Source organism: Leopardus geoffroyi, chromosome D2 (assembly GCF_018350155.1).
Source record: "Leopardus geoffroyi isolate Oge1 chromosome D2, O.geoffroyi_Oge1_pat1.0, whole genome shotgun sequence".
NCBI classification, from domain to species: Eukaryota; Metazoa; Chordata; class Mammalia; order Carnivora; family Felidae; genus Leopardus; species Leopardus geoffroyi.
This window is the reverse complement of record NC_059334.1, coordinates 35,996,757-36,008,179: the sequence shown is the minus strand read 5'-3', so window position 1 is coordinate 36,008,179 and position 11,423 is coordinate 35,996,757. Positions and strand designations below refer to the sequence as shown.

General features: G+C 38.6%; 1 protein-coding gene across 4 annotated transcripts in view; it reads right to left on the bottom strand.

Moving 5' to 3' along the window:
• Positions 1-6,786: 6,786 nt before the first annotated feature.
• SAMD8 (sterile alpha motif domain containing 8) overlaps positions 6,787-11,423 on the bottom strand; it is a 52,131-nt gene continuing 47,494 nt past the window's right edge. For all 4 annotated transcript variants that reach the window (XM_045439688.1, XM_045439690.1, XM_045439689.1 and 1 more), the window contains one exon: positions 6,787-11,397. In XM_045439688.1, the coding sequence (XP_045295644.1) occupies positions 11,093-11,397 (305 nt within the window). In that variant the 3' untranslated portion in view covers positions 6,787-11,092. The remainder of the gene's footprint in view (positions 11,398-11,423) is intronic.

The window sequence follows — 11,423 nt, the reverse complement described above, 5'->3', positions numbered from 1 at the left end:
ACCTCTAGATATCCATGTGGTTCCTCCCTCATTTCATTCAGGCCTCTGCTCAAATGTCACCTCTGCAGAAGGCCTCTGCAGTCAGACAGAAAGTGCTCCCTAGCACTCACTATCCTTTTATCTGTTTTCTACTGTGTGTGTGTGTGTGTGTGGCCACTTTTGACTACCAAAAGGGTCAATTCCCACCAACCAAAGATCGCTGGGGCCATGCATGAGTCAAAGTTTTTAAAATTAAACTTCATGTAGCAAGAGAAACTAAACACTATTGAAAGGAATGGGCAAGCTCAGTAGGAGGGTGTTAGGAGGGGCTTGTATAGGATTTGGGCTTGTGTTTGGTGATATTACAGAGGGTTCATGAAAACAAGGAGGTGGGATGCTATTCTGAATAGTTTTCAGAAACCTGGGGCAATTCAGGATCCTAGTTGTACGTATTAATCGGGAGAGGGGTGTATGGTTATTTTTATGTTGCATGGTGTCTGTCCTAGCCTGATTACAAGTGAAGATGGTCTATCGGTCATGCATGTTGATGTTGATATTCTATAACATTGTTCACGTTCAGTAAGGAAACACCACTGTCAGTTACTAGTTGACAACTATTAGGGATGCCTTTTTCTTTCTCATATATTAGTTTATTGTCTATAAAGTAAGCTTCCTGAGGGCAAGGAAGTTGTTTTATTTACCAGTGAAGCACCGGAGCTTAAATAGTAACTGGCATATAGTATGTGCTCAATAAATGCTTGATAAATATTCTTTCAAAATATCTTCCATTACTCAAGTCCTATACATCTACAATGGAGCCCTATATCTGGGACAAGGTAAATTCAGATCCTTAGAATGTCTCATAGGTAGAGGCAGAGTCAGCAGTAGTTGCTGCTGGGCAAACAGGTATTAATGTTTACCCTTTATTAATTTTTTTTAATTTTTACATTTTTTTAAAGCTTAGTTTGAGAGAGAGAGAGAGCACAAGCAGGGGAGCAGCAGAGACAAGGAGAGACAATCCCAAGCAGGCTCTGCACCATCAAGGCAGAACCCGATGCGGGGCTCAATCTCACTAACCACGAGATCATGACCTGAGCTGAGGTCAAGAATCAGATGCTCAACTATGTAACACAGGCACCCTGTTTACCCTTTATAGAACTTTAAAATGGAAAGCAACGGAGTCTTCCAGACTCTCCCTTAGACCAGGGAGCACTTAGCTTCCTTCAGGTGCTTAGGAAGACAATTATCCAAAACCCCCACTACTCTGCATTGGCAAGACATGGCCAAGTTAAAGACTATGCTATAAATAAAATGGGAGAAACACACCTCAATCTGTTAAATCATCTTCGTTTCCCTGTTTTATATATTTTAAATGGAGTGGAGTTGTTTTTTTTAAATGTCTATTTTGAGAGAGAGAGAGAGAGAGAGAGAGAGAGAGAATCACAAGCAGGCTCTGTGCTGACAGCGCAAGGCTCGATGCAGGGCTCCATCTCCTGACCTTGAGATCATGACCTGAGCCGAAATCAAGTCGGAAGCCTAACCAAGGGAGCCACCCAGGTGTCCCTCCCCATTCAATATTTTATAGTCATATGGATTTTTAACAAAATATATGACATAGTCTGCAATGCAGTTAGTCTTCCATAAAGATTTGTATTCCAATAAAGCTGTCACCTTCCCTTACTATAGTACTATTTAAAAATACTTTTGGGGTGCCTGGGTGGCTCAGTTGGTTAAGCATCCAACTTTGACTCAGTCATGAGGTCATGGTTCATGAGTTGAGCCCCACATTGGGCTCTGTGCTGATAGCACAGATTCTGTCTCCTTCTCTCTCTGCCCCTCCCCCGCTCACTCTGTCTCTCTCTCAAAAATAAACATTAAAAATTTTTATTTAAAAAAATAATTCTGCAGGGGTGCCTGGGTGGCTCAGTTGGTTGGGCGACCGACTTTGGCTCGGGTCATTCATGATCTTGCGGTTTGTGAGTTTGAGCCCCGCATCGGGCTCTGTGCTGACAGCTCAGAGCCTGGATCCTACTTTGGATTCTGTGTCTACCCCTCCCCTGCTCACACTCTGTGTCTCTCTGTCTCTCAATAATAAATAAACGTTAAAAATAATTTAAAAAATACTTCTGCACTTACTTAAGTGAAAGGGAATTAAGATATCATTTTTAAACCTATCAGATTGCCAAAAATGATAAAGTTCAGTAATACATTATTTTGACAATGGTATGGATTAACTGGCAAACTCATACACTGCTAGTGGAAGAAAAAACTGTACAACTTCTATTAAGGTCAATCATGTGACAATATCTAACGAAATTTAAAATGCACAAACCCTTTGACCCAATACCATCAGTTTTAGCAATTTATTCTACAGATGAACTTGCACACATGCAAAGTAATATATTATTTACTATAGCATTGTTTGAATAGTAAATAATCTAAATGTCCATCTTTCAGGGAATGAGTAATAAATGACATCTATACTCAATGGAGTATCATGTGGCCATTAACAAGAATGAAACAGGGCAGCCTGGGTGGCTCAGTTGGTTAAGCTTCTGACTCTTGATTTCAGCTCAGGTCATGATCTCATGGTTGTGGAATTGAGCCCCACATTGGGCTCTGCGCTGACAGTGTGGAGCCTGTTTCAGATTCTCTCTCTGCCTCTCTCTCTGCTCCTCCTCCCCTTACTCTTGTTCTTTCTCTCTCTCTCTCTCTCTCTCTCAAAATAAATAAGCATTAGAAAAAAAAAAAAAGAATGAAGCCAATTGCATTCTTTATGTACTTATATGGAAAGAACACCAATATATCATGTGGGAAAGAGAAAAGCAGCTCTTGACACTGGGGAGCTGGCCAGGTACCATCAGCTAGAACTTGGGTGTTGCCAGAAGCTGGCCCAGGACCCACAGCTAGGCCTTATTGTTTTCCTGTTGAACATAAAAAAAAATTTCACCAAACACCAACGTATGACAAGGAGACCAGTGACCATGACAGATCAAGATAAAAACAGGGGCGCCTGGGGGCGCCTGGGTGGCGCAGTCGGTTAAGCGTCCGACTTCAGCCAGGTCACGATCTCACGATCCGTGAGTTCGAGCCCCGCGTCGGGCTCTGGGCTGATGGCTCAGAGCCTGGAGCCTGTTTCCGATTCTGTGTCTCCCTCTCTCTCTGCCCCTCCCCCGTTCATGCTCTGTCTCTCTCTGTCCCAAAAATAAATAAAAAAACGTTGAAAAAAAAAAAAATAAAAAAAAAAAAAAAACAAAAAAAAAACAGGGGCGCCTGGGTGGCTCAGTTGGTTAAGTGGCTGACTTCAGTTCAGGTCATGATCTCGTGGTTCACGAGTTCGAGCCCCACGCTGGGCTCTGTGCTGACAGTTAGGAGCTTGGAGCCTGCTTCAGATTCTGTATCTCCCTCTCTCTCTGCCCCTCCTCTGCTTGCACTCTGTCTCTCTCTCTCTCTCAAAAAAAAAAAAAAAAAAAAGGATAAAAACAAGACTAGTCAATAATTATGTCTGAACACAGATAAAAACATAAACATTACTGAAACCACAAAAATGACCAAGTATCCTTCTATCCTAATATGCGACTGTTGCTTCCTTACCAATTGTAACATTGGCTTCAATCCATTCTTCCTGTCTTCAGATTTATTAAGATACTCAATCATTGGATTGCCCCAACATCCCGAAAGCATCCAATCCAGAGCAAATCCATGCTTCCTTAAAACTTTCCCCCTAAACCACCTAAATAACCACCCAAATCCTAAAATAAGTCCTTTCCAACACCCTCCAGCTGAGATGCCCTATAATTTCCCATGTTATATGTTCTCCCTCATTGTAATGAGCAATAAACCTTATTCAACTAAGGTGTGTCCTTGGAGGGGAAGGCATTGGCATATGTTAAGTGAAATAAATAAGGTATGAAACCATGTATGCATGTGCATATACATGTATATGCTACAGTTTGTTTAAAATAATATAAAAATAAATGAAAAAATATGTATTTGTTTGAATATGCATGGAATGCCTCTGGGAAAACATACTAGTTAAAAATGGTTGTCCTGACGGACTTCAAGCTGTATTACAAAGCTGTAATCACCAAGACAGTATGGTACCGGCACAAGAACAGACACTCAGATCGATGGAACAGAATAGAGAACTCAGAAATGGACCCAAAAACATGGCCAACTAATCTTTGACAAAGCAGGAAAGAATACCCAATGGAATAAAGACAGTCTCTTCAGCAAGGGTGCTGGGAAAACTGGACAGCGACATGCACAAGAATGAACCAGGGTATATAATATTCTACAGTCATATTTTACAAGCCAGTAGCAGTTGACAGCTCATTTTTGGGGTGTCTTGATCTTCCTTGGCTGGGGGCAAAAGCTTCCTATAGCTGTGCCCAGGCCTGGTTCCTTGACCTACTATCTTGGGGTCTGTAGCATTTCCTTCATCTCTAGTTTGACCTGTTGTGTACTTTCCACCATCCTACCCTCTCTCTCTTTGCCCTCGATTAACTCCTGTTTTATAAAGCTACTTATATCTGTCCCAACAATATAGACCCTGGCAATAGGCATCCCAGTGCTTCCATTAAAAACACATACTCTGTCAACAGCTCTCTAATACATACACAAATAAATCCTTTTTTTTTTTTTTTTGCATGAGAATTAGAGTCCTGTAAACCTTTCATCATATCTTTATGAATTTTTCCTTCAGGGAGGGGTCAGTTCAAGTTTCACATGCTTAGTAAATTCTGCGTGGACCCTCAGACCCCAGTGAGCCCTTCCTCTCTCAAGTTACCAAATGAAGACAGTAAATTTGTCTGTTGACTCAGGGGTTTCTAAACATTTCCTTCCCCTATCCTCAACTCTTTTTTCAAAGGGAAAGCCAAATCTGTGAAATACCAGCTCTGGATGACAACAGCACAAACTCAGGGTGCCTGGGCGGCTCAGTCAGTTAAGTGACTGACTGATGATTTCGGCTCAGGTCATGAGCTCATGGTCATAGGATGCATCCTCACATCAGGCTCCACAATAAGGTGAGCATGGAGCCTGCTTGGGATTCTCTCTCCCTCTGTCCCCCACTCTCTGTCTCTCAAAATAAATAAATAAACTTAAAAATAACTGGGGCGCCTGGGTCGCTCAGTTGGTTGAGCACCCGAGTCTTGATTTCAGCTCAGGTCATGATCCCAGGGTCATGGGATTGAGCGCTGAGACGGGCTCCATGCTCAGCATGGAGCCTGTTTCGGATTCTCTTTCCCTCTCTGCCCCTCTCCCCCACTTGTGCTCTCTCTTTAATAAATAATTTTTTTTTTTTTAGGTTTATATATATATGAGAGAGAGAGAGAGAGAGAGCAGGGGAGGGGCAGAAAGAGAGGAAGACAGAATCCCACACAGGCTCCACACCATCAGTGCAGAGCTTCACGTGGGGCTGGAACTCATGAACCGAGAGATCATGACTTGAGCCAAAATCAAGAGTTGCTGCTTAACCGACTGAGACACCCAGGCGTCCCAATAGAATGTGCTGGGTTTTTTCTTTAAAAGAAAAAAAAAGGAAAAGAATGGTACAAACTCCAATTCCCTTTCCCCTACCCCTGAAGAAGTTCAACCTGCCAGTTTCAAAACTACAGGTTTATTCCACCAACAAATGTTGTTGGCTACCTTTTCATGTCAACTTCCCAGATAGATTATTAATTTCCTATGGGCACAGATCCTGTTTTATTGACCTAAATTCAACTAGTATTTCAGCATTATGTACCAGGTACTGAACCAGCAAGGGTAGAATACTTTCATATCTGGCCTTTGATACAACCTAGGAGATAGGCATTTTTTTGGTCTCCATTTTACACATAAAGTTAAGAGGAGCTGTTAGAAAAGACCTAATTTATTTTATTTTATTTTTTTTTAATTTTTTTTTTTTTTTCAACGTTTATTTATTTTTGGGACAGAGAGAGACAGAGCATGAACGGGGGAGGGGCAGAGAGAGAGGGAGACACAGAATCGGAAACAGGCTCCAGGCTCTGAGCCATCAGCCCAGAGCCTGACGCGGGGCTCGAACTCCCGGACCGGGAGATCGTGACCTGGCTGAAGTCGGACGCTTAACCGACTGCGCCACCCAGGCGCCCCAGAAAAGACCTAATTTAAACAGCAGCAGAGATGCAACTCATGCCCAGGCCCTCAGGGTCTAAATCCAGTACCTTTTCTATTCCATCAAGCAGCCTTTAGGGTCTGTCCTGGACTATTCCTTCCCAGAGTTCTCAAGAGAGACCAGCTGGGGCCACCACTAGAGAGGCTACAATTAGTAGTGACCATGAAGACAAGTTCAGTCATGGATCAAGTTCATATGGTCTATGACAATGCTTAGTGTTCCAATGACACCATGGTTCTAAGCTACTGAGCTACCCCCAACAGCTGTTTTCCCTTCTTTTCCTGTTCATCATTATTTCCAAAGCTGACCTGCCAAGATGATGGCATCTTCCTAACATAATCTACAATTAAACCAAAACCAACCAGACAAAAGCTTTAATCTGTCCAAGAATAATTAGCAATTTGCTTCTCTTTTCTCCCTCTCAACTTAACCTACAATTATTCTATACCTTCAGGAAGATCACTTTTCTTCTCTAGTTTACACAAAAGAAAGGGGAAAGAGCAAATGGCTTATCTAAAAGACAATTAGGAATCAGTAAATGCCCGGGACTAGATACCATATTAAGATTTAAAGTTGCTGGGCCGAATCATTCACAAAAATAAAAACTTACTGTATAAAAAGTAGACCAGCTGCATTAGGAATGCAAGACACTCAAAGAAATGACTGCAATCCAACTTTCAAATGTTTTATTTTTAGTGTTTTTAAACATTTTAATACAACAAAGATATAAAATAATATATATTAGTTAAATCTGGATTTAATTTAGAATCAAGATATTTACTTATATACAATACTGTGCTTCAAGGTATGGCTACCACAGGAACGTTCACATCTTCAAGTAATACTAGTTTCTCTGTGGATAGAGTGACATTTAGGTAGTGTTCTTAAAACAAAACATGCCCACTTTAGCCCACTTTAGTTTAGCAAACTAATTTTGCTTCCCCCGCTCAGTACCAGTTTCCACTTCCTTTGTTCCATATCAGGAATACTTCAATTGTCCTAATAATCCATAGATTCTCTCAAAAAAAATTATTAAAATTAAGCATTTTTAAGATGACTAACTAATAAGCCAGTAGTTTATACTGAAACAGACCTGAAATAACAACAAAATTATCATAGTATTCCTTCTCCCTCCACATCAGGCACAAAACATCCTTATGCTTAAACATGGAGTACACTGAATAAAAAGTCCATTGGCTAATTTAGGGTAGAACATATTCTAAAAACCAACCTTACCAGTAGCTGAATTATGGCTTATAGATTTCATAGATATTTTTATTGAACTTGATGCAAAATAATAGGCCACATTTAAGTTACTTGAAATTGGTGGCATTCACTGGGTGTGAGGGGTAGGTGAGAGGGGAGACCAAAACCTACTTTCATAGTAATTTCAGTCATTCAGAGCTTCTCAAACACAGAGAGGGAAAAATCCTCAACCTCTTTCCTTTCTCACTTGTCATGTGAAGCAGTCTGACTTTTGATGTTACTAACAAGTCACCTCTACAGAGGTAAGGGGGTAATTCAGGCTACACTTTTACAAGTGCACACCATCTTAACCACCAAGTAAAGATGGCATTAAAACTGACATGCTTTGTTGGCTTTGAAACTATCTAAATGAAACCAATCCTGCTTAAGAAAGCTATTGGACTATTCTAAAAGAGAACTTTCTTGTCTCAAATGCCTGAATACCTTAAAGAACTGACACATGACTATTACTATAATTACTTTTTTTAAGGGATAACTTAGGTCTACAAAGACTATCAAAGAAGTAAATTTATTAGATCACAGAGTTTAAAACAAGAATATGGTTAACGTTCTCAAGCATTTTAGAACAAGAATCCTTAAAAAATGTTTACTATAAAACTAATGATGAAATTGCCTTTTGCTGAATACACTGAAAGCAGGTTAGTGTTATGAATATGACTTTGAAATATAAATAACACTTTCCAAACAGATGTCTCTAAAACAGACTTTCATATAAGCTATAAAAGGATTTGGCTCCTCAGTTCTCCATTTACAAATTGTAAGATTTTTGAAATTCTAAGTAACAACACTCAGGCAGGTACAGGGTAAGAAAGAGCCACTTGTGGTGTGTGTAAATCATTACACAATCAGCAGGTCTTTTAGTCAACAAATGTTTTGTTGTGAACAGTCCACATTTCTTCAGCTGACTGGTTCTAAGATTACCTTCATTGCTTTCTGATTACGAAAAAAATACTTAATCAGATATGGAAGTTGTATTTTTACCCCAGCAATTCTGACCACAGAGAGATATGGAAAGGATAGGCATTTGAGAATTTTGCAGCAAAGCCAAAAAAGGTTTCTCCCAAATTATTCAGTAATAACAATAAATGTGCCTTCTTCAAAATCTCCTACTCTCTACTAACTTCAATTACCCTTCAGTTAACAATGTCCTGCATGGACTTAAAAAAAGAAAAAAAGACAAAAAAGGTTACACTGTCCTCAGGAACATAGAGAAATGCATTGAGGACTTTCAATATAACCTCCAGTTTGCATTCCCCAAACCAAAACCTTCTTGGTTCCTTCTATACTGAACTTTCAGTATTTTATAAGCTTTCACAAGCCTGCAACTGAAGACAGGGCAAAAAAATATATAGATCTAAGGCATGTAGCTTCTCCACCTAGCCACATTCATACCCAAAATGTGAATATAAATACCACCTTTCCAATGGTTTAGATTTTAACAAGAAAAAAAAAAATACAAAGACAAAATCTGGAGAGTTTCTGGACAAAACAAAACAAAACACAACTGTAATATAGGTTTCATATTAAAAAAAGAAATGGAAAAGAATTTTGTGTCCAAGTTTTCCAAGAAAGAGACTTGGAGATGATGAATTTATGTAAACACTGCCTTGTATTGGTTATAAATTATAAATCTAGCTTACCTTTTCCTTAAATCAGATATGATAAATGCAAGGCTGAAAACTTATTTTACAATCCTCATTGCAGTCTGCTGTTAGGCACTCTGCAAAGTTAGTTACAATTTTTTTTTTTTTCTATTTTGTTCTAGAATAGAATCCATATAAAGGAAAGAAGACTGATGTTAGGAAATTTATCATTAAGTAGCTATCTAACATTCTTGAATTAATGTTGCCACAGATTTTCTTCAAACATTTTTCCAAAAGCTAACATTAAGTCCCTCCCTAGCTAAAATACAGTCTTGCTCTGTCACTTGGAAAGAATGCTAGTTACACATAATTTGACCTCAAGAGTCATAGGAAACATCCTTCACCTTTCATGATTATGCAGTTTCCTTACATGAAATGTTGGCATTTTTGTCCCTAGCATGTAAAACAATCAACAATTTAAGATATAAGATTCTAAAGTGTGAGTTTTAAAATCATAATAAAATTTGAATTGCCTTGTGTCATTTCTCAGGTGAGAAATAAGATATAATGTTCAGAGTAGACTCAAATTGGGGTAATTCAGCACTGGCTGAAACTTGTTTGTGTAATATTCCTTTCCTGCTCACTCCCTTCAAGCTCCTCTGTACCTTATACAGGGGTGGGAATAGGACTCAAAATGCAAAAATAAAGTATTTCACCCACATGACAAGCAGATTTCAGCTAAGTGGCCTAATTTTAGACCTCAATATGTCAGCACTTTTTCTAACTCCTTGTTTTAAAATGGAATGTAAAAACTACACACTTAATTTTCCAAGTGGCTAAGCTCAATCAGTTGGGGCTCAAATTCCAATTCCATAACCATTCTACTGTCATAACTATTAAAATCATTAAAAGCAAAGTGACAAATGTTATCACAGGGGTCAGATTACTTACGATACTAAATTTCTAGTGTAAACAGTAACTAAGTTATATCACTTCCTGACTGCCAAATTAAGACAAAATAGAAAGAATGTATGTACACAATTGTATTTAAAAATGAAAAACAACAAAACCTTTTTATATCCAAATATATTTGAGACTGTTTACTTCTGATGGCCAAGAATGACAAATATTAAACCAAATAATTGTATAATGCCTGCAACCTGTTATCATTTCTTTTCAGAAATAGAAAAAATATTCTTTGCATGCAAACCTCCCTACTTAAAGACATCAGAACTTTATCTAACATTTGGTAAAACACTCCACTATTTTACTCATTAAATAACATCATTAAATAGCATAAAATTGGGTTGTCATAAGTCTAACTAACAACTATGGCACAAAGTTGTTCCAGGTACCTACCTCACTAAAATTAAGCCAATTTGATTTTTATGGATGCAGCCACTTTTCCCTCAAAAATACTGACTGATGGTCATACTGAGCCCTCAGAACAAAATAGGAACTGCATCTTGTGTTTTATCTTTGGTGAAAAATGCCAGTACCATATTTGTACTCAGTTACCTCGTGGATAGCCCCTTTCATTTTCTTCTTGTTTCAGGCATCCTGGTATGTTCAGTATACTTTTCTTAAAGATGGTTCAGGAGGCAAAAATTATTTGTTAGTAATACAGATTACTTTCTAGAGTTGCAATTTTCAAGAATACAGAGATCAGTTCAAAGAACAAATACTGCTCACTTGGTAGGGGTTTTTCCCTTGAAGATATTAAGGAGCTTAAAAAAAATTATATCTTGACTAGAGTCCTAATGAAATTACAAACAAACAAACAAACAAAACCACTTTCAACCAGCAAACTGCTTAAGTTCAACAAGCCAGTACTCAACAGGTAAAGGTAACAATCTGACTTCAATCACAACATTAAGTTTGTTGAAAAAGAAGGGTCAGGAAACATCTACTTCAACTTAAGCTTCCTATTCAAACAGATATGTAAGGACTCTTGATTGTTCTTTCTTGATTTCTATAATCATAGCCTTGCTCAGAATATGAACTTTACTTTGTCAACATATAAGCCCAAAAGCAAGGCATCCAGGAACAACCTAGGGGGAGAAAGCAAAGTTACTCACTTTCGACAACTACTATATATTTAATCAAGAACCCATTACAAAGGTAGTCTTTATCCAATTAATCTTTTCATTATTGCTGGTTTTGAAAATGGCCAACAATATTCATTAGGTACTGTACCATTAACATTGCATTCAAAAAAAGAAAACATGGGAAACCAAATTCTTGCTCTCCTACTCTGCTGATATGCTCTGGTATTGGCTAGAGTATGGTAGTACAAAAAGAGTCTTGTCGTGATATAAAAGGCAATAAACACATCAATGGAGTAATGTTCATGGGCAGCCAAAATGAAGAAGATTCCAAAGAGGTTGAGAACCCAGGATAAAGTGTGCAAGAAATTCCAGCTTCTTGGTGTATCTGAGAAAAGGACAGAAACATCGTTT